Below are 26,718 nucleotides of genomic sequence, written 5' to 3'. Positions count from 1 at the left end.
TGGCCTGCCTCCCATCCTAGGTCGGACCATACTGCCCAGACCGGGGCCGAGGCTGCCGCTGCTTTCCCTGTGCCCGGACCGGGGCCGCCGCCTCCTACTTTCTGCCTGGACCGGGGCCTCCGCCTGCCTCACTCGATCGAGGCCGGGGCCGCCGCCTCCCCTTAGCTCTTGCCCGGATCGTGACCGCCGCCGCCCACCTTCTGCCCGGACCGGGGCCGGGGCCGCCGCTGCTTTCCGTCACGGACGAAGATTTATGGAGGGGTTAAATGTCCACGTCAGCTGCAGGCTCGTTTGTGGCTGACGAGTCTGATGCGGGACAGGCAGACACGGTTGCAGCAGTTGCAGGGGAAAATTGGTTGGTTGGGGTTGGGTGTTGGGCTTTTCCTCCTTTGTCTTTTGTCAGTGAGGGGGGCTCTGCGGTCTTCTTCCAAGGAGGTTGCTTCCCGCCGAACTGTGAGGCGCCAAGATGCACGGTTTGAGGCGATATCAGCCCACTGGCGGTGGTCAATGTGGCAGGCACCAAGAGATTTCTTTAGGCAGTTTTGTACCTCTTCTTTGGTGCACCTCTGTCATGGTGGCCAGTGGAGAGCTTGCCATATAACACGAATTTGGGAAGGCGATGGTCCTCCATTCTGGAGACGTGACCTACCCAGCGCAGTTGGATCTTCAGCAGCGTGGATTCGATGCTGTCGGCCTCTGCCATCTCGAGTACTTCGATGTTAGGGATGAAGTCGCTCCAATGAATGTTGAGGATGGAGCAGAGACAACGCTGGTGGAAGTGTTCTAGGAGCCGTAGGTGATGCCGGTAGAGGACCCATGATTCGGAGCCGAACAGGAATGTGGGTATGACAACGGCTCTGTATACGCTTATCTTTGTGAGGTTTTTCAGTTGGTTGTTTTTCCAGACTCTTTTGTGTAGTCTTCCAAAGGCACTATTTGCCTTGGCGAGTCTGTTGTCTATCTCGTTGTCGATCCTTGCATCTGATGAAATGGTGCAGCTGAGATAGGTAAACTGGTTGACCGTTTTGAGTTTTGTGTGCCCGATGGAGATGTGGGGGGGCTGGTAGTCATGGTGGGGAGCTGGCTGATGGAGGACTTCAGCTTTCTTCAGGCTGACTTCCAGGCCAAACATTTTGGCAGTTTCCGCAAAACAGGAAGTCAAGCGCTGAAGAGCTGGCTCTGAATGGGAAACTAAAGCGGCATCGTCTGCAAAGAGTAGTTCACGGACAAGTTGCTCTTGTGTCTTGGTGTGAGCTTGCAGGCGCATCTTAGTAAAACAAGTTAATACAATTTACTGTAATTTGCTTATTTAATTAGTACAGTGAACATACAGTGAGTTAATCCTCCTCAAAAATCCATTTTGATGTGTGGATTATATCTAAAAGTGCTTGGTATCTCTAGCTTTTGAGAAACAAATGGGAAAACTACTCACTGTTGCTACCTTTTCTTCAAGTATATATCACATCTTACAAGCAGCATTTACAATGTCTTCCATGTTTGGGACAAAGCCACATATTTTTCTTTATTTGCCCCTGTGCTCCACAGTTTTAAAATTGTAATCAAACAATTCACATGAAATTGAAGTGCACATCCCAGATTTTATTCAAGGTTATTTGTATACATTGTGGTTTGACCATGTAGAAATTACAACACTTTTTTTAATACATAATCCCCTCACGTTTTGGGCATTTTGCCTCACAGGTGCTTGTGTGTACTTCGGTATGTTTAATTGCTTCATTGGTGCAGGTGTAAGAGAGATAGGCTTATTTCTAAGCTTTTGATCAAATTTGGAGTCTAATTAAGTGTAGCCTCTATGTCTCTTTATGATAGTAGTCATTGACATATCCACACCATCTGTCATCTGCAGTGGAGGCCTCCCTTGGAACACCAGTCTCTTAGAGATTACTGAGCTCACCTTCTTTTAATAATGTTCCAGACTGTCGATTTTGATAATCCTAAGATTTGGGTGATGTCTCTTACTGTTTTATTCTTGTTTTTCTTGTTGACTTTCATTGACACAACTGTGGTCCTCATTTTGAAAAATGGCAACAACAGACTCCAAAGGAGACCAAAAGCTTAGAAGCAATCTGAGCTCTCTTATACCTACACCCATGAAGCAATTAAACATACTTGTGGTGTACATTGTACGTGTGGTGCCCTGAAATCAGGGGATTATGTATAAAGTGCTGCAATTTCTACATGGTCAGACCGAAATACTGTATATACAAATAACTCTGAATTACATCTGGAATGTGCACTTTCATTACATGTAAATTGCTTGATTACAAAACCATGGAGCACAGGGGCAAATTTAAAAAAGTGACTTTGTCCCAATCATTATGGAGGGCATGGTATATAGATTTTTTATTAGTTTGTCAGTGGAGCTTGCCGAAAAATGTTCCTCATATCTACTCCTCAAAATGCATACTTACAAGTAAATGCAATCAGGCCATCTTCTACAGCACGGTCTTTGTTCTTTCTGTCATTTGTCATCAAGATAACCTGAAGCTGCACATTGCTGTTTGGTGATTTTTTCAGATGTTCATGATACCACTTCACTGCGACTCGTATTGCTCGATCATTTCTGTCATTTGCGCTTTCACCTTGTTCCTGTTCTATATAGGTATCTCTAAGGAGACAACACAGACCTTAAGTTACAGATCCATCTTGAATTCACATTAATAGATAAATCCACATCAGCTTGTTAGAATAGCATATTTATCAGAAATTGTAGTAGGAGTTTTTGTTGAATGCAGTATAAAGAAAACAATGTTCTTGAAATTTGCAAGAGCTCATTGTGCTGTAAATCACAATATCAAATTGAAAATAACTCTTATCTGTATTCTGAAATGGGATGATATCACTCCAGTGTTTTCTCAAAATTTAACATTATGATTTAACAGAGTCTAAGGTGAAGATGGTGCCAATTTATTCAGTCGATAACACGATACATGAAATAGCATACTAACCGTCACTCTGAAGTAAGTAGTTATTATAAAACAATAGCTACTTTTCACTGAGGGCCTGCCACAGTCCAGTTATACAGCACCTAATAGACTGAAAACACCAGAGATTGTCTGATCTCGGAAGCTAAGCAGACTCAGGACTGGTCAGTACTCGGAGGGGAGCCCAGCTAGGAACACCAGGTGCTGTAGGTTTCTGTGATGAGCACTAGACAAAGTGGAGACTCTCTGTCTACCTTACTTATGGTAGACAAAAGTCAAAGAATTTCAAATATGCTATGTTCTCAATGTAGTATTACGTGACAATAATGGAACCTTACCTTTACTTGAGAATTTCTCTTTTGAATGGTTGGCACAATCAAATATGTGTCTTGCAGAAATATTCCTTTCATGAATTATGGAAAAAGGAGGAAAAGAAGGTGAAGGGAAAATGAAAGAAGAGGGAGGACAGGATCAAGCAGTTTACTGCAGATGGACACAACTATTTACTATTTATTAATTCTAATGTGAATTCAGTGAAATCCTCACAATGCATCTACAGGAAATATAGCTTCCCAGAGTTCCAGAAGCCAGGGCTTAATCCTAACTTCTACTAGTGCCTGGGTGGAACATGCAGGAAGTGTAGCTCCCCACAGTTCCAGAAGCCAGGACTCAATCCTAACCTCTACTAGTGCCTGGGTGGAATATGCAGGAACTGTAGCTCCCCACAGCTCCAGCAACTAGGGCTCAATCTTAACCTCTACTCGTGCCTGGGTGGAATAGGCCTATTCCCCTGCGACTGTCTGGGTTCTCTCCAGTTAATAGGCCTATTCCCCTGTGATTGTCTGGGTTCTCTCCAGTGAATAGGGCTATTCCCCTGTGACTGTCTGGGTTCTCTCCAGTGCTCCGGTTTACTCCAACATGTCAAAGATGTGCTGACTGGTTGATTATTTGACTATTGGAAATTGTCCCTCATGTCAGGATGGCAGAAGAATCAGATTACAAGAAAAGGAATGGGGGAATGAGAGGTTATCGACTCAATGGGATAAATTGCAAGATGATCTAGCCACATCTGAACACAGTTGGATTGTCATTTTTTTGAGAATAATTACCTTTGGACCAAATGCACATTTTCTTGAAGACCTATTTATACACACGTACAATGTACATATTCACCAGAATTCCTGCAGCCAAACATGATTGTTTAAAAAAAAAACACAATGGTATACATTAAATGGCATGGTTCATGTAGTAGTTAGCACAATGCCTTTACAGAGCCAACAATCAGGACGGGACCAGAGTTCAAATCCCATATAGCCTGCAAGGTGTTTGTAAATTCTCCTTGTGTCTGTGTGGGTTTTCTCCAGGGGCTGCAGTTTCCGAAATGGCCTGTTACTATGCTGCATGTCCAAATTTTTTTAAATTTAATTAAAAATTTATTTTAATAAAAATTTTAATTACTCTAGTACCAAGTTAACTATAAAAGATATATAGATAAAAAATTAGAGGAAGAAAAATAGTTCATCAAATTAAATAGTGCAATCTTGCAGATAGGTCTTTTTGTGGTCTTTCAGTAGTTTTAGTAAGGGGAAGTTGAACAGCCTAAAAATGCTACAAGCAATTTGATTAATTACAAGCAGAAAAACATATTCAGTTAAACCCATGGTATCCAGCACCGATGGGGATTGTTAGATGCTGGATAAGTGTATTTTCCAGTTGCTTGAGACTTATTCTTATAATGTCTAACTCATACACCTGCATTAAGAATAAACAGTTTAAAACACAAAAAAATACTATATTTGCACTCAACAAACTTAACTTGCTTGAATATAAAAACCTTAAAGCATTTTACTTTTATTTTCAGTCACAGTCTTTGAAAACATTTAACCAGCACTGCATCTGCAGGTTCCTCCTCTCCAGAGCTACCCAAAACACAACCAATAATATTATAGATAATTAAACCACTCCCCTACTTCCTACTAAGGTTTACAGATAAAGCCTCTGACCAGGACAATTCCTACTAAGCAGGGATAAGGACACACTAAAATTCACCCCAACAGTGAACATCATCAACTAGCTCTTCATCCTGGGCGACGCTTTTACTGTTTCACACAACTTTATTCAAATAGCTGCTATGAGCAAAGCATAATCAAGGCACTCCGCTAGCTGAATACGCTCCCATCTTCACCAAATGTATGTTACTTCAGGAATCATTTATTTTTACAATTTTAAAAACATAGTTTTTAACCTTCTTTTATTCTTATTTTTTATAATTTTCTTCAATTTTTTTGCCTGTAGCTTGAGGCTACTGGTTTCTTGAATTTCAGATACCATGGGTTTTACTGTACTTTCTTTTCAATACCAGTACTGTATAAACAATGCTAGAGAAACTCAGCAGATCAGTGTACTTTATATAGCAAAGATAACGATAGTTTATAACCAATGTTTCAGGCTTGAGCCCTTCATCAAGGGTGTCTGTGCGCGTGCGTGTTTCTAATAAGCATTTTTATGTATCTTTATCTTTGCTACATAACATACACTGTTTGACCTGTTGAGTTTCCCTCACATTACATTTTACTTCAATCCCGGTGTCTGCAGAATTTCGACTTCTATTCCTTTCTTTACTTTATTTGCAATTGTGTCTGCTACTCATGTATAAATCCTTAAAGCATGTATATCTCTCTTACTTGTGATGTTCATTTGTGAATGTATAAAAATGTTTATCAGGATTGTTAATCACATCCTTAATTCTTTTGTAGACTGGAGCACTTCGATGTCTGACTTCTTGCAACACTGTCTGCAGGACTATCACATTCTGGATTGCAGGATCTTCAAGGATATCAATCTAAAAGTAAATGAAGATGCAAATAAAATAGTCATAACCCATGCCAAATATTCAAATTGGATCCAAAATAACTGTTTTATTCACTAACAACTTCATGCAAATACCAAATGAATAGTCAAAAACAAATGAAGAAAGGGGAAAACAGTTGATACCAACATTCAAAACTAATAGAAATGTAGTTTCCATTTGTAGATGCCATGGAAACAGGAGAACTCTATAAGGATAGAGAATAAATAACTCTATAAGCCAGTCTCCAGCAGCCTGTGTAGGCCCATCAACCATAAGCCACCAATAGCCTGCAGCCTTTATGGGTCCTTCAGCCACTGAGCCCCTCAATGGTCCACTGCTATGGTCACCGACCTGTAAGGTAATCTCCTATGCTTCTCCTTCTCAACGTGGGATGTTCTCCAAATTTATGGTCCCCTGCACAGGTCCACTGCTCCCCGAGTCTACAATCTCTTGTGGCCGCTGCGCAGCACAGGCATTGCCATCTTTGGTGCAGACCTCTGCGGTTGCAGGATATGAACATAGTTGGCTCCTTTAACAGGCCGATTAAAGTCTTTGCGTAGCCGTTGGTGTCAGAACTGGGCAGGAGGACTCTACAGAGTAGCACCGTGTTGAATTTTCCCGGGTATATGCCAGCAGTAGCACTGCTGTCACAGCAGATCCTGCAGCATCACCAATTTTTTTGCTGCTCTTGCTTCCATTGGAGCAGAGGTGATTTAATTAAAGTGAACAAAATCATGAGAAGCCAAAATGGTGTGAACAAAAAGGACTTATTTTCCACAGCAAAGTTTGGATTGAAGGATTTAAGGGAAGTTGAGTGTGAGCTGTATCACTTGACACATGGTGGGATTCTGAGAAACAAAGCATAATAATGGTCAGGGAAGGAATAAATTCCCATTAAATTTACATGAACACTAAGTCTCATAACTTACAAAAATATGTACTGGGAGTGAAGAATAAATAACTTGGATATGATTACAGTACTTCTTAGTTTTTGCTTCAATATTTTTTCTATGCAGTCAGCGACAAGGTCCCAGACACTGGCATTCAGCGGGATGGGCTCGCTTTGTTTCTGGTGGACAGGGACACTATGCCGTGTGGTAAAGCCTGCAGTGGGGGATTGTGCATTTACATTAAGAAGAAATGGTGCAAGGACATCATTACGGTCACTAGCCACTGTTCATCAGTCATGGAACTAGTGGTTGTCAGATGCAGAGCAATCCATCTATTGTGGGAATTCACCATGTTGGCATGTCCACCCCACCCCCACCAGAGCAAATGCCAAGGAAGTACTCACTGAACTGTATGGGGCCATTAATTAACTATAGAATGCACACCCTGATGGTCTGGTTCTCGCAGCTGGAGATTTCAACCACGTGAACCTCAAAATCATGCTGCCAAAATTCCAGCAGTATGTGGACTTTGCGGGAGAGGGGCCTATTGGGCAGAGCCCCGCCCCCACCTCGGCTACTCAGAACACATTTCTGAAAAGCTAATCCCAACACTTAGACCGTTCATCAGATGCTCCAGACCAGCCATGAAGCAGGTAAAGACCTGGCCGGCAGGTCTTCGACGGCACTGACTAGCACGTTTAAGGAGGCAGCAACAAATGGGTATCACATCAAGTTAGAGGAATACATGGCGTCAGTGATCAGCTATTTTAGCACGTGCCCAAGACAATCATTATTTACCCCAACCCGAAGCCATGGATAACTGCAGAGGAGTGTGTGCTGTTGAAGAACCGCAACTTTGCCTTCAGAGCGGGCCACAAGGCAGTTTTGGCCAATGCAAGAGCCAAGCCATCCAAGACCATTAGGGAGGCAAAGAGGGTTCATGGCCGAAGGCTTCAGTCACTTCTAGGACAGCTGTGACACATGGCGCATGTGGGAGGAAATCCTTGCCATTGCCAACCACAAAGCCACATCAGATGCCTGTGCCGGAGATGCCTCCCTCACAGAAGCTTTGAATGACGTGTTTTGAGGTAAAAAATGACATGGAGATGAGGAAATCCACACATCCCCCATATGAACAGGCACTGCAACTCACAGGGGCTGAAGTGTGAAGGATGCTGCTCAAGGTCAACCCTCATACGGCTGTGGAACCAGATAACATCACTGGCAGGGTAATCAGAAGATGTGCGGACCAACTAGCTGACATCCTCACAACATCTTCAATATCTCCCTGAGCAGCACCAACATATCAACGTACTTCAAGGTGGCCACTATCATCCCTGTGCAGAAGAAGCCCTGTGTCCTGTCTCAATGATACCATCCTGTTGCACTCACGTCCACTGTTATGAAGTGCTTTGAGAGGCTAGTCATGGAGCACATCGAGACTCAGCTGCTCCCCTCATTGGATTCCTTGCAGTTTGCGCACCATTCTAAATGATCTACAGATGATGCCATTGCCACCACGCTTCTTCTGATTCTCGCCCACCTGGAAAATAAAGACTTGTATGTTCGAATGGTGTTCATACACCATTTCAGCATTCAACAGTGATTAATAAGTTGAACTTGCTGGGCCCAAACACCTTCCTCTGTAACTGGATCCTCGACTTCCTGACTGGAAGACCTCAGTCAGTCCAGATCAGAAATTGCAAGTCCAACACCACACTGTGCACAGGGGCCCCCCAGGATTGCTTGCTCAGCCCACTGGTGTTTACCCTGCTGTCCCATGACTGAGCAACAAGATACAGTTCTAATCACATCAAGTTCACTGATGACATAATCATGGTGGGGCTCATAAGCAAGAACGACAAGTCTGCTTATAGACAGGAGGTGCAAACACTAACGGACTGGTGCAGAGACAACGACCTTCATCTGAACGTCAAAAAAACAAAGGAGATGGTGGTTGACTTCAGAAAAGCCCAAGGGATCACTCTCCACTGACCATCGACGGCTCTACCATTGAGGTAGTCAAGAGCACTAAAATTCCTTGCACGTGGCAGAGATTCTCTCCTGGTCCCCCAAAACCAGATCCATTGCCAAGAAGGCCCAACAATGCCTTTACTTCCTGAGGAGGTTGAAAAAAGTCCAGCTTCCACCCTCACTGCATTCTACAGGGGATGCATTGGGAGCATCCTATGTAACTGCACCATCCCAGAACAAGTCCCTGCTGCTGATAGTAAACATTGCTGAATGGATTATTGGGGTCTCTCTCCCTGCCATTGATGGACATTTATAATGGCCGTTGTTTGCAGAAACCCATAAACATTGTGAAGGACTCCACACAACCCTCCCACATCTATTCTCCCTCCTGCCATCCAGGAAGAGGTACTAAAGTGTTCAGGCCCTCAGGACCAGATTGCGAAAGTTTTTCCCTCAAGCTGCGAGGCTTCTGAACTCCGGGGACACAGGGCTAGCACATGTAACATGATATTTATGTGATATGTTATTTATAAAAGTTTCTGATGTAATTTAGCCATGTAAATAAGTAGCTTCACGGTCCAGAAAAACCCTCTCATTTTCACTGTACACTGTAATGGTTACAGTATGAACGAGAAAAACGCGACTTGACTTGAATATTCACCAGAGGTAGTTAATGGCAGACAACACATCATTTATCATAGATATTCAAGTTTCCCAGAGATACAAATTATGTCATTGAGCATTTCCATGTTCTCTCTCTTCTCCTCACTTCTGGAAGATCATTCTGATAAAGTACATTAGGAGCATGGAAAAGCTGCAAATCTGAAATCAAGCAGAAAAAGCTGGAGAAGTTCAGCAGGTAAGTTAGCACCTAGGGGGGAGAGGGGGAAATATTCAGTACTCAGTCAAGTTTCTCAGACTCCGCTTTACTGTCCACACTTGCTGAGCATTTCCAGGATTTTCCATTTTTTATTTCTGTGTCAACCACCTGGCTTACTGAGTATTTTCATTATTTTCAGATCCAGAATCAAGAAGTTTTACAATACTGAAAATGATCTTTCAACCCAACTTGTCTATGCTGACCAAGCCTTGCATTCAGCCCAGACCTCTAATCGTTCCGATCAATGATCTTGTCTTAATATCTTCAAACATTACAATTGTCCCTGCTTTTACTGTTTCCTCTGGCAGCACACTGCATATACCCTCCACGACCACCAAAAAGATACCATGCAAGTCTTTCAGTCTTTCCCCTCTCACTTTTGAGTCCCCATCTTGGGAAAAATACTTTGACTATTTACCTTATCAATGCCCTCATGATTTTATAACCCTCAATAAGGTTCTCCCCTCAGCCTCCTACATTTGAAGGAGAAAAGACCCAGCCTATCCTTATAATTCAAGCCTGCCAGTCCTGGTAAAAACTCTTGTGCATCTTTTCTGTGACCTTTCAAGATTATTGATTTATTTCCAATAGCTGGATTGACAGAAATGCAGACAACACATTAATCGTAGGCTCTCCAACATCTTGTATGGTTCTAAACATGAGATGCTTGCTTTGAACTCAATGCCCTGACCAATGAAGACAAGCATTTCAAACCTCTTCTTCACCACCCTTTTTACTTGTGTCACCACTTCCATAGAGCTATGCACCTGTACCCCCAAGTCTTCTCTGTTCTACAACACTCTTCTGGGCCCTAGATTCATTGTGTAAGCCTTGCACCGGTTTAACCAACCAAAGTGGAACACTTCACACTCTGGATCCTGTTGTAATCTTATATAACATTTGATACGATCCACTTCACCATCAATTTTGGTATCATTACAAATTTACCATATTATCTACAATACACATGACAAAGAAGTGGATCCAACTTCAATCCCTTTGGTGCATCAATGGTCACAGAGTTCCAATCTGACTAACAGCCCTATGCAATTTCTGCCTTTACATCCAACATATATATATATATATATTTAGAAATACAGCACAATAACAGGCCAGTTGGCCCACGAGTCTGTGCCTCCCAATTTACACCCAATTAACGTACACCACCTCCCCCCCTACCTGGGTATATTTCAAATAGTAGGAGGTGTAGAGCACGTCGAAAGAATCAAAGGCTTGTTGATCCAAACCAAGGCCTTTATTAACTAGAAGACTGGAGTGTATCATATGTAGGTTGACCAGTCCAGAATGACCTGGTCTGGCTGGGAGCAACCCTTTAAGACCTGGCAGTAGGCATGGCTAAGCTCTCAGCCAATCACAATCATCCTACACTACAATCTATACATATATACATTGGTGATAGAATCTGTACTATCACAGAGGAAACCAGAGTACTTGGGGAAAACCCATACAGACACGGGGAGAATGAACAAACTCCTTACAGACAGCATGGGATTCAAACCCTAGTCTCGATTGCTGGCGCTGTAAAGGCATTGCACTAACCACTATGCAACCATACAGACCCAATCCTTTGAAAATGCCACCACCTACAACGTGATCCTACTACCAGATACATATTCACCATTCCCCTTTCCGCAGGGATCATTCCCTGTGATTTCCTTCTCCACTCATCCCTACCCCACTCATTCCCCCATCTGTGCCTACCTCTGTGACCACAGGAAATGCTACACTTGTGTTCATGCCTCATCCCTTACCTCTATTCAGGGCCATAAACAATCCTTCCAAGTGAAACAACACTTCATTTGTGAATCTACAGGGTCATCTTATGCATCCAATGCTCCTGTTGTTGCCTCGTTTAAATCAGAGAGACCTGATGCAGAATGGGAGATCAATTCGTTGAGCACCTTCATTCTATCAGCTGCAATAACTGGGACTTCCCAGTGGCCAACTACTTTAATCCCACATACCATTCCCACATAATGCACTGCCAAACCAACGCTACCCACAAATTTAAAGAACAACCCCTAATATTTTGTCTGTGCACTCTCCAACCAAACAGCATTAACATCATCCTCAATTTTCTGTTGCAACTCTCCAAGTCTCTTTCCCTATCCCTCAGTCTCCTTTCCTCAGCTCCTCACCCCCTTGCCTCTCCATTCAAACCTAGCCCCTATCCATATCACTAAGCTTTTTTGTTCTCTTCTACCCTCCCATCTTTATCCACCAATAACCTGTACCCCTCCTCCTGCCCTTTCCTCCTCTCTTGACACCTTTTTATTCAGGTGCTGCCTGTTTTTTGCTCATATCTTGACAAAGGGTTCAGGCCCAAAATGTTGGTTACCCTTTATTTCCTATAGATGCTGCATGACCTGCTGTGTTTCTTCAGCACTTTTGTGTATTTCACTGCAACCCAAGCATCTTCAGACTTTCCTATTTAACTCCCTTCAGTGCCATCCTTTGAGTTCTCCCCTTGCCAATTCAGTTGGTTAGATCACACTGGATTTCATGTGATCTGACCTTCAAAACCTTCGAAGGGAGGAGGAGGAGGAGGAGGTTCATAAGGAAGAGGGAGGAGGAGGGAGGGAAGAGATTAATGAGGAGAGAGGAGGCAGTTCATAAGGGAAAGTTGAGAATCACTGCTCTAGACCCAATTGTTACTGAAATATTTTGCTTCAGAAAAATTGTCATTGGCCCATTTCCTTTGGAGTTAAGAAACTGTGGACATAACGAGTCAATTAGGTACAATTAAAACAGTGGTTTTCAACTTTTTTTCTTTCCACCCACATACCACCTTAAGCAATTCCTTACTAATTACAGAGCATCTGTGGCAGGGGTGGCCATCCATATAATTTTTAATCTTTAATTTAGACATATAGCACAGTAACAGGCCATTTCAGGCCACATGTACATACCAGGAGTGTAGGTTAACTGGGCACCATTGGGGGGGTGGGGGAGAAAATCGGCAGTAGGGAGGGGGTTGTCAGGCGGCTGCCCCTGCCCCGACTCAGGAGCCGGCGCTTGCTCTGCAGCAGTTCTTCGCACTGAGGACCTTTCAGGTGGCAGAACAGTCTTTAGCACTGCCTCCTGAACGTCCCTTCACAGACACCTGCAGCCAGCTCCGGAGCCGCATTCTCCCAGCGATTCCACCTGAAAGCAGCTTATTTCTCTGTTAGAAATGTAAAAGGTGCCTATGCAATTTCTGCCAGTGGCCAATCTGTCTGCCTTGCAGCAGGAAAAAGGGAATTTCATGTAATAGGACACTGTTTTATTACTATGATAATAAATTGAATCTTGAGACTGTGGTCTTTCCATGAGATAGTCTGGAGCCCAGTTATTCAGAGGGATATTTAGTCCCAGCAAGGACACCTTTCTCACCTGCCCCTGGGAATGATTGTATTAAACACCGAGGTGAAGTTGATGAACAGCAGCCTGGTGTATGAGGTATCACTCTCCAGGTGAGTCAGAACAGAGTGGAGAGACAAGACTATAGCATCATGGGTGGAACTATTCCATGTGCAGGTGAATTAAAATGGGTCCAGTTTCTCTGGGAGGAGCTCAGTGATGTGTTCCATCACCAGATGCTCAAAGAATTTCATATGGTGGAAGTCAGTGCCATGGGCAGTAGTCGTTGAGGCCCTCCTTGGTACCAGAATGATGGTGGCTGTCTTGAAACCCAAGGGGCAAATGGACTGGTATAGTGTGTTGAAGAAGTCCGTAAGGACTTGCATCAGTTGGTCTGTGCAGACCTCCAGACCTGACTGGGTATGTTGTCTGGTCTCGCTGCCTTGTGTGGGTTCACCTTGGATAGGGTTTTCTTCACCTTGGCCGTACTTATGCAGGAGGCCCGTTCATCAGCGGGACTCAGAATATTCTTCGATGTCAGCCTGTTCTTCTCATCAAATTGTGCATAGAAGGTGTTCAGTCTATCTGGAAGGGAGGCATCGTTGTCTTGTGATCTGTTATGGTCTTTATCCCTCGCCATGTATGCCTCATGTCACCAGTGTCACACAGGTGACTGTGGATCTTCTATCAGTACCCATGATTTTCCTTCTGAATTGCATCAACCCTGGCTGATCTTAGTGCCATATGTAATACTGCCTTGAGGACAGAAGACAAACTCTGTATGCACCTCTGCATTCAACCTGGGTTTCTGGTTAGCCCAAGTTGTGAAGTATTTGATCTCAGTGACCTCCTCAATGCACTTGCTTACGTAGCCAACAAATGAGCTCAGGTACTCTATGTTTACATGACTGTTGTAGGTGGCTGGTTCCCTGAAAGAGCCCCAGTCTGTGAATTTCATCATCAGGTATCCTAGCTCTGCTGAGCAGATCCTGACATTTGCTCTCCAGTTTTCAGTGATACAAATGCTCCTTGAGTCTTGTCAGAAACAGCACTGCCTCTGTCTCCCCTGAAGGAGGCACTAAATGCTTCACTAAATAATACTTCACTAAATGCTTGCAAATCCTGTCCCTAAGAATCCTCCCCAATAGTTTGGCCCCCATTGATATAGATTCACTGATCTACAATTCTCAAGGATTCTCCCTATTACCTTTTCTTCAACAAGGGGACCACATTTACCATTCTTCAATCCTCTGGTACCTTCTGTGAAGCCAGGGAGAATGCAAAGATCATTGCCAATGCCCTGTAATCTCTTACTTTGCTTCCTGTAGTAACCTGGGGTAGATCTTGTCCAGACACAAGGACTTATCAATCTTAATATTTTTAGAAATATCCAGCACTTCTTTTCTTAACCTGAACATGCTCCAGCACACAAATTTGTTCTATACTGACCTCACATTGACCAAAGCTCTGCTTTCTGGTGTACACTGCAGCAAAATATTCATTTAGGGCCTCCCCTACTTCCTCTGCCTCCAGACACTTAGTGCCTTGTTTATCCTTTTGTAGCCCACTCTCAATAGACTGGGTCAGGTCACTTGACTGAGTGCTACTGGTATCATGTAACCCAGACTCTCCCACCAGACTTCCCTGGCGCAGAGGGTGGCTAGACATCCTGCAGGATGAAAAACAAGATCTGTTCAAGGGAGGACGAACCCTCTCGTAGGATCAACAGCCATCTAGCAAAGACATGCTGTGAAGGGAAACAAGGGCATTCCTTGCATTGAAGCCTGGTCTGGCCATTCACTGCAACAGAACCTCACCCCCCCCGCCCCCGCCCCCGCCCCCGCCCCCGCCCCCGCAGCCACCTCGGACCTCACCATGCCGCTGGATCTGGGAGGGGGTGTCAAGAGGGTGGGTCTGGACCAGAGCAACCCCCTACTTACCTACAATCCAGTCACGTACAGGCGGTTCCTTTCTGAGGAGGAGGGTATCGTCACGGTACCAATCAAGAATTGGCAGGTGCAGCACATATCAAACCATCATCATGCCATGGGACATGGACAGCCAGAAGATTCCTCCTCCCTTCCTGCAGCTATCTCTGATTAGTAATGTCACTTTTAATTGTTTTACCTTCCAAACGGATTATCATTTTGTTATTTACATCTTGTCTGTTCAATACGACTCCCACACAACAAGCAGCCTTCCCCAGCCACCGAACCAGTCCTTCCCCTGCCCACTTGCACCCTCCTCCCCATTCTCTTCGCCCGGCCCTTGGCCCCTCGTGGCCGCCCAGCAACGTGGCCTCTTACCTGATGCAGCACCACGTTGGTGTCGGGTACAACGAAGTGGGGATGAGGGTAAAGTTCGCTGCTGCTGCAGGGCTCGTCGCAGAGGGAGGCCTGGGCCTGGGCCTCGCATTCCTCACACAGCCGCCAGCCGCACACGATGTCGTCCCGCAGATAGTGCTCGCGGACAATCTTCAGCACTCCTCCAGACCGGGTCTTCTTGATGAAGCTTTTGGATTTCAACATTGATGCCTCCGGAAAACCTCAAAAAAAAAACGTTAAAATCCGCCGCCTGCAGCAACTCTTGGGAGGAAGGTAAGAGTTCACTGACCCAGAGGCTGATCCTCCATTTTAGGGGCCCCGCTGTGCGACGCGGTCCTCCCGTCCGAGGGGGCCGCTGTGCGACGCGGTCCTCCCGTCCGAGGGGGCCGCTGTGCGACGCGGTCCTCCCGTCCGAGGGGGCCGCTGTGCGACGCGGTCCTCCCGTCCGAGGGGGCCGCTGTGCGACGCGGTCCTCCCGTCCGAGGGGGCCGCTGTGCGACGCGGTCCTCCCGTCCGAGGGGGCCGCTGTGCGACGCGGTCCTCCCGTCCGAGGGGGCCGCTGTGCGACGCGGTCCTCCCGTCCGAGGGGGCCGCTGTGCGACGCGGCCGTCTAAGCCGGGAGGGGCGCTGGTGCTTCGTCTTCCGTTTCGAATCGGGGGCCTGTTGGAGGCGGGCAAGTGCTAGTTTCTGGCGGCATTTTCAAGTTGCTGCAGCCTCTGACCACCGTGTTTTAATCGCGAGAAGAGTTGCAGCCGGTAAGTCGGGTTCGGCGGCGGATGCACCGGGTCTTTGGGAGGGGAACACACGGAAGATCATCGTTGCTAAGGGCCCTAATGCAACTGACGAGCCGGACAGTGGCTTCCCCAGGATAAGGCGATGATAGACTTGCTCCCCATTGCCTGCAAAACAAGACGAAAATAATTGCCAAAGCTGGAAATAATCAATGAAGGCGAAGAGCTTCTTCTGGGAGAGACATCTAAATTTGGAAAGAAAGGGAGAACAATTCTGTTAAAACAAGTTGAATGAGCATAGTCAAGTCCTCAGAGGGGAGAAGGACTGCACAACCAGGTGCTGTGGGTTTCTGTGAGGGGTGCTGGACAAAGTGTCTGCCTTCTGCTCGGCGGAAGTTAAAGATTTCATGCATGTTACATTCCGAATGTGGCAAAAATGGAGCCTTTACCTTGAAGAGTGGGTATTAGTTGGACAGTATCGATCCCAATGAGGTGTGGGATTCCTCCCTCTGCTTGGTGCGACTACTCTTTCACATCTGCTTCTGAGTCTGGCATTTTGATGGCCTAACTAAACTGGTTCGTATGGTTTTGGTGGTGTGATGGTTTTTTTTTGGTAAATTTTATTTATCAACACACATTCCATAAGAAAAAAATACATATCTTGTCCCCTCTCACAGAAAATGGAACCCCCCCCCCCCCCAGAAAAGAGAGAAGTTTAAGAAAAGAAAGATTAAGAAAATGTACATAATACGGTAACAACATTGGTTTTTCTTAAAAAAAACTTATATAAACAAAATTCATAGCTCTATAAAATACTAAATGTTACAGTAAAATTGTGGAACAAATATATTCTATTATAAACGATTTCTAGTTTAAAAAAAAAACTATATATATATATATGAAAAACTAATTGTTCATTATTAACAATAATAAAAATAATATATGATACTACAAGGGTGAAGGTGAGGTCAGGAATTGACAAACTATCTTTTTTTAAAAAAAAAGACATTCAACATGGTTCTGTCCCAAATTACATTTCTTTTGGACTAATTTAATGGATTTTCAGCAACAGATAAGAGGGATCCCACTTCTGCGAGATCCTCTGTTAGTTCTACTTCGTGATTTTGCAAGGGTTGACCCAAGAGTTTGCCGAGATTGGTTTCAGAGGGACTTTTTGAAAATTGCACTAGTAGTAGCTAAAAAATGTATTGCAACTATGTGAAAGTTAGAAGTAAATTTAACTATGGATAGATGGCATGCTGAAATGAGAAGCTGCATCCCTTTGGAAAAAGTTCATTACAATCTACGAAAAAAATAGTCACTTTTTGAAAATTTGGTTCCCTTATGTGCAAAAGATTGGGGTGATTACTTTAAGAATTGTTTTTTTTTTGTTTTTAATGTATTCTAACAAGTTGCAGTGAAAAATGGAAATGTCACTTTTTTAAAACATTGGAAAAAAAAAAGTGAAGGCCCACATATGGGAAACAAAAATGGGAAAGTTAAGGTGTTTTGAAAAAATAAATCTAAGATATCTACAACAATGCAATAAAGGGAGAGCAATAGCAATGCGGTATCTTCAGAGTAATGAGACCTCTTGGTCTGCTTCAGCGATTTTGATGATGAGTTAAATGTGTGGAGAGAAACCCAAATCTTGGACAACAAAGTGGATTTTATGAGTTTTTAGATGGTTAGAAGCAGCGATAATAATAAAGATGATTTTTTTTAAAATTGTGTTTTGAAATGCTCAACAGTGTAGCGAGATTCAGATAACACATCACCCACAATTGCTGGAGCATGCATGAGGGGCTAAATGGCTTGGTCTTTAAACTTTACCTTCTATTGTATAATTCTGTGGACAGCTGAAGTTGTAGTTTCCAGTGATCAAGAAGGGGAAAATAATTTGAAACACATAAGAACATTACTGTAGGAGTAAGTCCTTCAGGTCTGCTTCACGTTTCAATAGGATTGTGACTGATCTATTTCTGTACAGCCAGAGTGAATAATGGAATGTTTGGCACATTATTCCTTTAAATTATAGTGTTTTATAGGATGGAAATGGGCCCTTTGGTCCAAATGGTTGATGCCAATCAAGTTCGCTACCTCAGGTAGTTCCTTCCTGTCCATGTGCCTGTTTAATTATCCTTTAAATTTTGCAGTTGCATCTGGCTTTACCTCTTTCTCTGGCAGCTCATTCCACATATCTACCAACCTTAAAGTAAAAGATGCCTTTAGCTCCCTTTTAAATTTTTCCCCGCTCATCTTAAATCAATACTTTCTAGTTTTCAACTTCCCTAGATAAAGACAATGTATTTAACTTGTCTATCCTTCTCATAATGTTAAATGCCTCTTTCTGATTCCTTCCCCCTTATCCTCTTATACTCTGAGGTGAATCCCAGCCTATCTTAATTTGACCCTGGCCAATCCCGGTAATGTGATCTGTCCTTCTGGATGAGCCTACCATGTGGGACCTTATCAAAAGTCTTGCTAAAGCACTTATGCCTTTCTTTCCTCAATGTAAGATATTCCTTAACACCTTTTTTTTTACTCAGAGCCAATGTTACTTGGAAGAATACAGTTTTCACTGTGATAAAGTTGTGTTGCTTCTCGCACTATTATTTATTTCACTACACAGCCAACAGTTGTTTAAGAAGAGACTTTTCTGAGAGAAAACATGAATAGGCAAAATTGCTGGGTTGATGGCAATACATTAAAAGTGAATGAATATAAAAGGGTGGATATGCCCATTGTCTGAACTCCAGAAGGTTTGGTAATAACAGATATAAATGTATTGTTTTTGTTTTTTTATTTTTCTTTTTATTTACAGATCCTGCTTTCTTTAAACTTTTGTTTCTTGTATGTAATTCATTTTCTGGGTTATAAAGAGATGATCAATTTAATGGAAAAAGTTATGGGAAAGAGAGGGTTTGCTTCTTGGTTTCCTTTATAATCCACCATCCTCATCCTCAGGAAAACCATGTCTTGGAAGAAGCGTAAAGATGAGAACAAGCCCCATGTTTCCAACTCCTTTGAGTCTGAGGATATCAGTTTAGAAACAACTGTTCCAACTGATGACATATCTTCGTCGGAAGAGAGAGAAGCATCAACCAAAGTCACTAAGCAGCTCATAGAGAGGAAGGAGCTTCTTCACAACTTGCAGCTGCTGAAGATAGAGTTATCACAAAAAAATTTGGTCATTGACAACCTGAAAGTAGAATATCTCACAAAAGTAAGTTTTGAAATCAACAATTTTCATGGTTTTGGATTGTACAGTGATTTGAAGGTGAAATTAAAAAAAAATCCCAGAAAATTGCAAGTACTGGTAATCTGAAATAAAACTAGAAAATGTTGAAAACCCTTGGCAGTTCAAGCAGAGTTAACATTTTAAGTCAGGAAATGCTGTTTTATCGGGTTGCACATACAATCAGATGACAATACACTTGACTTGCAGATTTTATCAAAGCTGGAATATATGGAAAAAAGTTGTTTCAAGTTGCAGGAAGACTGGGAGGGGAATAGAAAGGACAAGAAGAATTGAATGTGAAATCATCCTTATGAAGTAATCAATATAGCAGTTGATTATATTTACAAGGAAGGATAAAAATGGGATAAAGAATAGAAGGATATCAGATGATGTCACCTCAGACCAATCTAATTTATTGGAATTCTTCCTGGATAGGACTATATGTTAATAATTTGGGAAATCTCACAAGTTGTATTGCGGAACAATTCGTGGACCAAAACATCAATAGCTAGTATGTTAAGATATTAAGTTTTAATATTAATGGTATTAACGGACCTATAAAAAGAAAGAAGATATTAGTGTATATTATGAAATTAGGAGTAGATATTGTTTTTTTTTTACAAGAGATTCATTTAACTGAAAGTGAACATTTAAAATTGAAAAAAAAATGAATAGGATATATTGAAGAGGCACAAGTTGGTTCCTTATATTGGAGCCTAAACACTGGCAATGACTGCTCAGGCCAAAATTCATCCTGATGCACGTATACTATCAAGATTTCAATCCATTTTGGAAAAAAAAGTACCATGGAACATTACAGCACAGAAAGAGGACCTTCTGCCCTACTAATCTGTGCCAAAATATTGTTATTCCTAGTACCAGTGACCTGGGACCAAGCCTGTCCTCCATAATTTATCTGGAAATGAATGGTATTGTGACCACTGGACCAAAAGTGTTCCCCCACACGTACTTCTGTCACCTGTCCTATCTTGTTCCCTAATAGGAGATCCAGTATTGCACTCCTCCTAGTTGATACCTCAATTATATTGATTTAGAAAACTTTCCTGAACACATTTGACAAACTCTAAGCCATCTAACCTTTTTACAGTTTGGGACTCCTCGTCAATATGTGGAAAGTTTAAATCACCTACTATCACAACTTTTTTTTCCTGGACTGAATGTTATCTCTGCTGATTTGCTCCTCCAATTCTCACTGACTATTGAGTGGTCTGTAATACAAACCAATTACTGTGGTCGTACCTTTGCTGTTCCTCAGCTCCAGCAGTGTAACCACAGTTGACGAACCCTCAAATTTAAGCACAGCTGTGATATTTTCCCAGATAAGCTTTTATCCCCAACTCTAAATTGCATCTGAAACAAAAAAACCCCATTGCTATGTCACAGCTGCATTGTACTGAAGCATATTGATCTGCCTTTTTTAAAAAAACAACTTCACAAAATAAGGCACGGTTTACCATTATTTTCAGTTTATATTTTTTAAATAGAAAATGAAATTTACTTAAATGGTAGCAAAAAAATACTTTTTGTGTCTCGATGTCCTACAGAATGGATATTACTCTCAAGGTTAGAGATTGTGACTGGCTGCAAATGTTCTACAAACTGCTTAATATATGAACCAGAATGTGCTCCCTGCTAGGTTAATATTGCAGGACCAATTCTTATTTTCTCAAAGGTATTAGAATATAACCTCCTCTATTTTATATTCATTTGAAATTACCATAAAGGTACTGGTAATCTTCCAAGAAGTTGTGAGATTTTTGAGTTGTATTGCGGAACAAGTCGTGGACCAAAACATCAATAGCTAGTATGTATAATCTCTTTATTAAATCTGGACCATAGTGGATCTTGTTAAATTTTCAAGTGTTGCAAAATGTTGAAATAATTTTATTCCATGACTGTTTGTTTTAATTGCATTTGGGCCAAATCAAACTGGATTCAGTTCAGAGCTTGTAGCCTATGCAGGACTGGATGTAGTTGGGTTTTTTTTAAACTTTATTTATTCGTTCAAAAAACAAATAATATGTGATATGTACAACAAATAAACATGAACATTTTTTATATATAAAAAAGAAGAAAAAAAAGAAAAGAAAGAGACCTCCCCCCCTTTTCAGCCAACTCTCCTAAGGAGAGCCATAAAAAACGAAAAAAGAAAGGATATTAAAATCTAATCAATATAAATTGAAATGTAAATATTCTGAATATAACAGCCACTTTTTAATAAAAAAAATTATAATTATCATGCGAACCATTTGTAATTTTTCCATCATTAAACAATATTTGATCTCATTATGCCATCTATTAATATCAATCATATTTGTATCCACGTACTAGCAATACATTTTTCCGCTACGGATAAAGCTAAATATACAAAAGCAAGCTGAAACTTATCAAATCCCAAGCCTTTCAGAGGTTGCAAACTACCCAATAAAAATACTGTTGGATCTAAAACTATTTTAATCTTATACAGATATTCTAAAAACGATTGAATTTTCTTCCAAAAAGATTGTATATGTATACATGACCAAACAGCATGAAAAAAAGTTCCAACTATATCACCACACATAAAACTCAAATCTGATTCATTAAAACCATATTTTTAAAACTTTTCAGGTGTCAAATATAATTGATGTAAAAAGTTGTAATTAATCATTGCATAATGTGCATTTATCAATCTAGTTACACTATCATAACAGATATCTAACCAATCCTCTTCATAAAAAATAAAACCAATATCCACTTCCAATTTAATTTTAGATCTATACCAACCCTTTTTATCCATACCATCCTGTAATATTTGATACATAGATGAAATATAACCCTTCTCTGGTACCTTCATAAGAAAAGTCTCAAATTTAGTCATTTTAGGTAAAATCATCTCTCTACCAAACATACATTTTACCAAAGATCAAATTTGATAATAAAGAAATAAAGAATTCTTATCAATACCAAAATCTTCCCTCATCTGATTAAAAGATAAAAACTTACCCTCTTTAAAACAATCTCCCAAATTTTTCACACCTTTAAATCTCCAATGCAATAAACTTTGGTTATGTATTGAAAAAGATATAAGTTGATTATTATACAACGGCGTCAAAGCCAATAATTTACCCCTAGAACCTATCATTTTGTTTTTCTTTATCCATAACTTCATTAAATGTTTTAGTATAGGCACATTATATTGTTGTAACAAATTCATATTCCACCTAAACAAAAACTGATGTATTTCAAATTCAGAAATACTTGCCATCTCAATTTTAGCCCAACTAGGAGGCCGAACCAAATCCATCAATGAACTAATAAATTTAAGTTGGGCTGCCTCATAATAATTTTGAAAATGTGGTAAACGTAATCCCCCTAACTCATATTTCCAAGTTAATTTATTCAAAGCTACTCTCGAAAATTTACCCCTCCATAAAAACTCCCTAATCATTTTATTCAAATCTCGAAAAAAAAATTTTATCAAGTAAATACGGAATAGATTGAAACAAATATTGTATACACGGAACGATATTCATCTTAATTGTATTTATCCTTCCCATTAAATTAATAGGTAAATCTTTCCATTTAATCAAATCAGTTTTAATTTTTTTCATTAACGGAGCATAATTTAATTCAAATAAAGATTGATAATTAACATTCAAAATTATACCCAGATATTTAATTCGATCAGTCCACTTCAAATTAATAATATTCTTATAAACTGAATAATCTCCTTCACTTACCGGTAATATTTCACTTTTTTCCCAATTAACTTTATATCCAGAAAGACATCCATATTGTTTTAAACATTCCTTCAAATGTAAAAGTGACTGAGCTGGGTTTATTAAATACACCAATACGTCATCAGCAAATAAATTAATTTTATACTTCTCATCTAAAACTTTCATACCTTGTATCTGTGTATTTTGTCTTATCAACTGTGCTAAAGGTTCAATCACTAATGCAAACAAAGCTGGTGATAAAGGACAACCTTGACAAGTTGATTGTTAACTTAAAAGATTCTGAAATCAAACCATTCGCCAATACTCTAGCTACCGGTTTACTATATAGAGCCCTAATCCAACCAATAAAAGAAGGACCAAACTTAAATTTCTCCAAAACTTTAAACAAAAAATTCCATTCAAATCTATCAAATGCTTTTTCTGCATTAAGGATATCACCATCGGATGATCTAAAGATTGTCGAAATCTATTAATCAAACTAGTCACTTGCAAAATATTATCAGAAGCATATCTATTCTTTATAAAAACCTGTTTGATCAATATGAATCAACTTTGGTAAAAATTTAGCCAATCTATTTGCTAATATTTTAGCTATTATTTTATAATCTACATTTAACAACAAGATTGGTCTATATGAAGGTACCTTCAAAGGATCTCTATCTTTTTTAGGAATTACTGTAATTAAAGCACTTGAACAAGACTCTGGTAAATCATAATGTTCTCCAACTTGACATAATACATCCCCAAACACTGTAGATAAATCATCATAAAAATTTTTATAAAATTCAACCGAAAATCCATCATCACCAGGCGATTTACCATTTCCAGCATAGCCATTTTAATTTCCGAATCAGTAAATGATTCTTCTAACTCCTATATATCTCCATCCTCTAATATCGGTAAATTCAACTGTGGTTAAAAAAAATCAATCGATCCAGTTTCCTGTTTTCCTTCAGATGTATATAACTTTTTATAAAATTCGTTATTAATCTCACGAGGTTTATAAGTAATAAGAGAATTCCATCTAACAGCATTAATAGTCCTCGATATCTGTTCTTTCTTTAATTGCCACGCCAATACCTTATGTGCTTTCTCTCCCCATTCGTAATACTGTTGTTTAGTCCTATTAATCACACATTCATATTGATAAGATTGCAAAGTATTATTTCAATTTCAGCCTAGATAATTCAATTTTCTGTAGCATCTTTCTGAAGTTCCTTTTCTAACTCATCGATCTGTTTCTCTAATTCAAGACTCTGGTTTAATCGATTCTTTTTTTATATTAGAAGTATAACTAATTATTAGTCCTCTCAAATAAGCTTTCATAGCATCCCATAATACAAACTTACTTTGAACAGATTTAGAATTTTCTTTCAAAAAAAATTAATTTGCTTTTTTCAAAAAATCAATAAATTCCATATTTTTTAACAACATTGTATTAAATCTCCAACTATAAGCTATTTGAATTTTCTCAGAAGTTTCATATGTAAAATATAACAGAGAATGATCTGAAATCACCCTACTTTTATATTCCGCTTGTTGGATTTTCCCTTGTAAGTGTGGCGATACTAAAAAGAAGTCAATCCTTGAAAATGATTCATGTCTAGATGAATAAAAGGAAAAAAATTTTCTCTGTCAGATTAAGATGTCTCCAAATATCTACTCAATTAAGATCTTTCATCAACGCTTGGACCTGGATTGCCATCTTGGATTTTTTAACTTTCTTCGGAGATTTATCTAATAAAGGTTCCAAAACACAATTAAAATCACCACCAACTAAAATATTATCATTAGCTTGACCCAAACATAAAAATGCATCGAAATAAATACTTCATCATCTGCATTTGGAGCATAAATATTAAGTAAAGTCCAAAATTCACTAAAAATCTTACAGTTCAATTTAAGAATACATCCTGCCTTTTCCTCCATTGATTGTAATTCAAAAGATAAATTTTTATGTATCAAAATTGTTACACCTTTAGCTCTAGAATTAAATGAAGAAGAATATACATCTCCAACCCAATCCCTTTTTAATTTCACGCTTTCCTTCACATTCAAATGTGTTTCTCGTAAAAAGGCAAAATAAATTTTCATTTTCTTAATATACGCCAAGACTCGCTTACGTTTAATTGAACACAGAATTGAAATGGTTAGCCACTGGGAGATCCCTGTCATTGATGCGGATAGAGTGAAGGTACTCAGCGAAGTAATCTCCCAGTCTGTACCCAGTCTCTCAGATGAAGAGAAGGCCCCAAAGTGAATGCAAGATGCAATAGATGACTCCCGTGGATACACAGTGTGTAAGTGTTATTTCATTTGAAAGGCTTATTTGGGGCCCTGAACTGTGGTGAGGGAGGAGGTGTGGGTGCAAGTGTTGCTCTTCCTTGTGACCACAGGGGAAGGTGCCAGCGGTGGGGGGAGGGGGTGTTGATTGGTGGGGCGGGATGAGTGCACGAGGGGTGTCAAGGAGGGACCGGTCCTAACAGAAGGCAGAGGGGAAGATGTGTCATGTGGTAGGTTCACGTTATAAGGTCAAGGGGAATGCAAGGACAAGAGGAATCCTGTGTTTGTTATGTCTCGTGATAGAGGGGGCTAGTGCAGTTGAGAGCGAAATGGAGGAGATGTGGGTGAGAGCTGAGTTGATGGTGGTGGAGTGGAAGCTACATGAGAGATGGTACCCAAGACAGTGGCTTTATATTCTTTGGTGGGACAAAATTAGGTGTCAGAGCTGTTGTCTGGCCTCAGCAATATAGTGGTCAATAGATATCCAGGTCTTTATACTGTACTTGGGAGCAAATAAATCTAAAACTAAAGTGGTTTTCTTCAAAACTGCTGGACAAACCCATCCTGATTTTTGCCTTGATAACCAGGATTACATTGTAGAATTATAGATCTTATTCTCGGCAAATTGTTTTGAATCTTCCAAGTTCCGTTTGCACTGACCATTTAACTTCACACCCCAAGCTCTACATTCACATACCTACATCACTCTCTGTTTCTTCATGGCATAGATAGAAGATTTAGAAGAAAGGCTGAATGATTCTCTTCACCAGAAGCAATTACTTCAGGTCCGCTTGGAAAATCAACTGAAAGTTCAACAGGATGATGCCAGGTGAGTTTACAGCATAAACAAGAGGTTCAAAATTTGCAGTAATTTGTAACCAAATTTTAAACTTTTATTCCATTCTGACATTATAGGAATAACAATATATAATGAAATGTTGAAAACCATTTTGTTCTTGTGAATTAATTTGAATGAGGACACATTTTATGTATTTTCTTCTTTGCAAATGAACTGGAAGCACGTAAATTAGAACTATATTTTTCATAAACATGCAAATCTAGGTACCTCCATTTGATAATTGAATCAATGTTACCACTATCATTGTGAATGTTAGGTACTTCTCTATGGGAATAAAATGCATAATTAAAAAAAAAGCAGTCTGTACAAACAAATAATTTTGTTTTATGGAGCAGAAGACGCCAAGATTTAAGAAAGCAAGAAATGGAGACTATTTTAGAAAGGCAGAAACAACTTGAGCAGACAAACCTTCATCTGCAAGAGCGAGCAGGTGACATTCGTCGCAGTTTACGAGATCTGGATCTGACTGAAGATCAATGCATGGAATTAAAGGCTAGACCTGAAGACCAGCTTTCCATCCCAGAATATGTATCTGTAAGTACAAGCAAAATTTATTTCACTGTAATGTCCTTATTTGACCACAAAGGGCTGATGAAAAAAAAATACATTAATTTGTCAATGTGTATCATTTCTGTAA

General features: G+C 40.6%; 2 protein-coding genes across 7 annotated transcripts in view; one reads left to right on the top strand and one right to left on the bottom strand.

The window, feature by feature from the left end:
- dis3 (DIS3 exosome endoribonuclease and 3'-5' exoribonuclease) overlaps positions 1 to 15,631 on the bottom strand; it is a 64,818-nt gene extending 49,187 nt beyond the window's left edge. Inside the window, exons 1-3 of the mRNA XM_069890570.1 lie at positions 15,207 to 15,631; positions 5,630 to 5,787; positions 2,433 to 2,629 (exon numbers count right to left, since the gene is read on the bottom strand). Of these exons, the coding sequence (XP_069746671.1) occupies positions 2,433 to 2,629; positions 5,630 to 5,787; positions 15,207 to 15,428 (577 nt within the window). The 5' untranslated portion in view covers positions 15,429 to 15,631. The remainder of the gene's footprint in view (positions 1 to 2,432; positions 2,630 to 5,629; positions 5,788 to 15,206) is intronic.
- An 80-nt stretch (positions 15,632 to 15,711) lies between these two features.
- pibf1 (progesterone immunomodulatory binding factor 1) overlaps positions 15,712 to 26,718 on the top strand; it is a 159,550-nt gene continuing 148,543 nt past the window's right edge. Inside the window, exons 1-5 of one of the 6 annotated variants that reach the window (XM_069890577.1) lie at positions 15,712 to 16,531; positions 16,633 to 16,707; positions 18,923 to 19,181; positions 25,951 to 26,051; positions 26,417 to 26,615. In XM_069890577.1, the coding sequence (XP_069746678.1) occupies positions 16,694 to 16,707; positions 18,923 to 19,181; positions 25,951 to 26,051; positions 26,417 to 26,615 (573 nt within the window). In that variant the 5' untranslated portion in view covers positions 15,712 to 16,531; positions 16,633 to 16,693. Of the gene's footprint in view, positions 16,532 to 16,632; positions 16,708 to 18,922; positions 19,182 to 20,941; positions 21,022 to 25,078; positions 25,240 to 25,950; positions 26,052 to 26,416; positions 26,616 to 26,718 lie in introns of those variants that run through there. The other 5 variants (XM_069890571.1, XM_069890574.1, XM_069890573.1 and 2 more) reach the window with 5 other exon arrangements.

The sequence above is a fragment of the Narcine bancroftii genome, chromosome 7 (genome assembly GCF_036971445.1).
Source record: "Narcine bancroftii isolate sNarBan1 chromosome 7, sNarBan1.hap1, whole genome shotgun sequence".
Lineage (NCBI taxonomy): Eukaryota > Metazoa > Chordata > Chondrichthyes > Torpediniformes > Narcinidae > Narcine > Narcine bancroftii.
The sequence above is the reverse complement of the archived record's forward strand: the minus strand, read 5'-3'. Positions and strand labels throughout refer to the sequence as shown.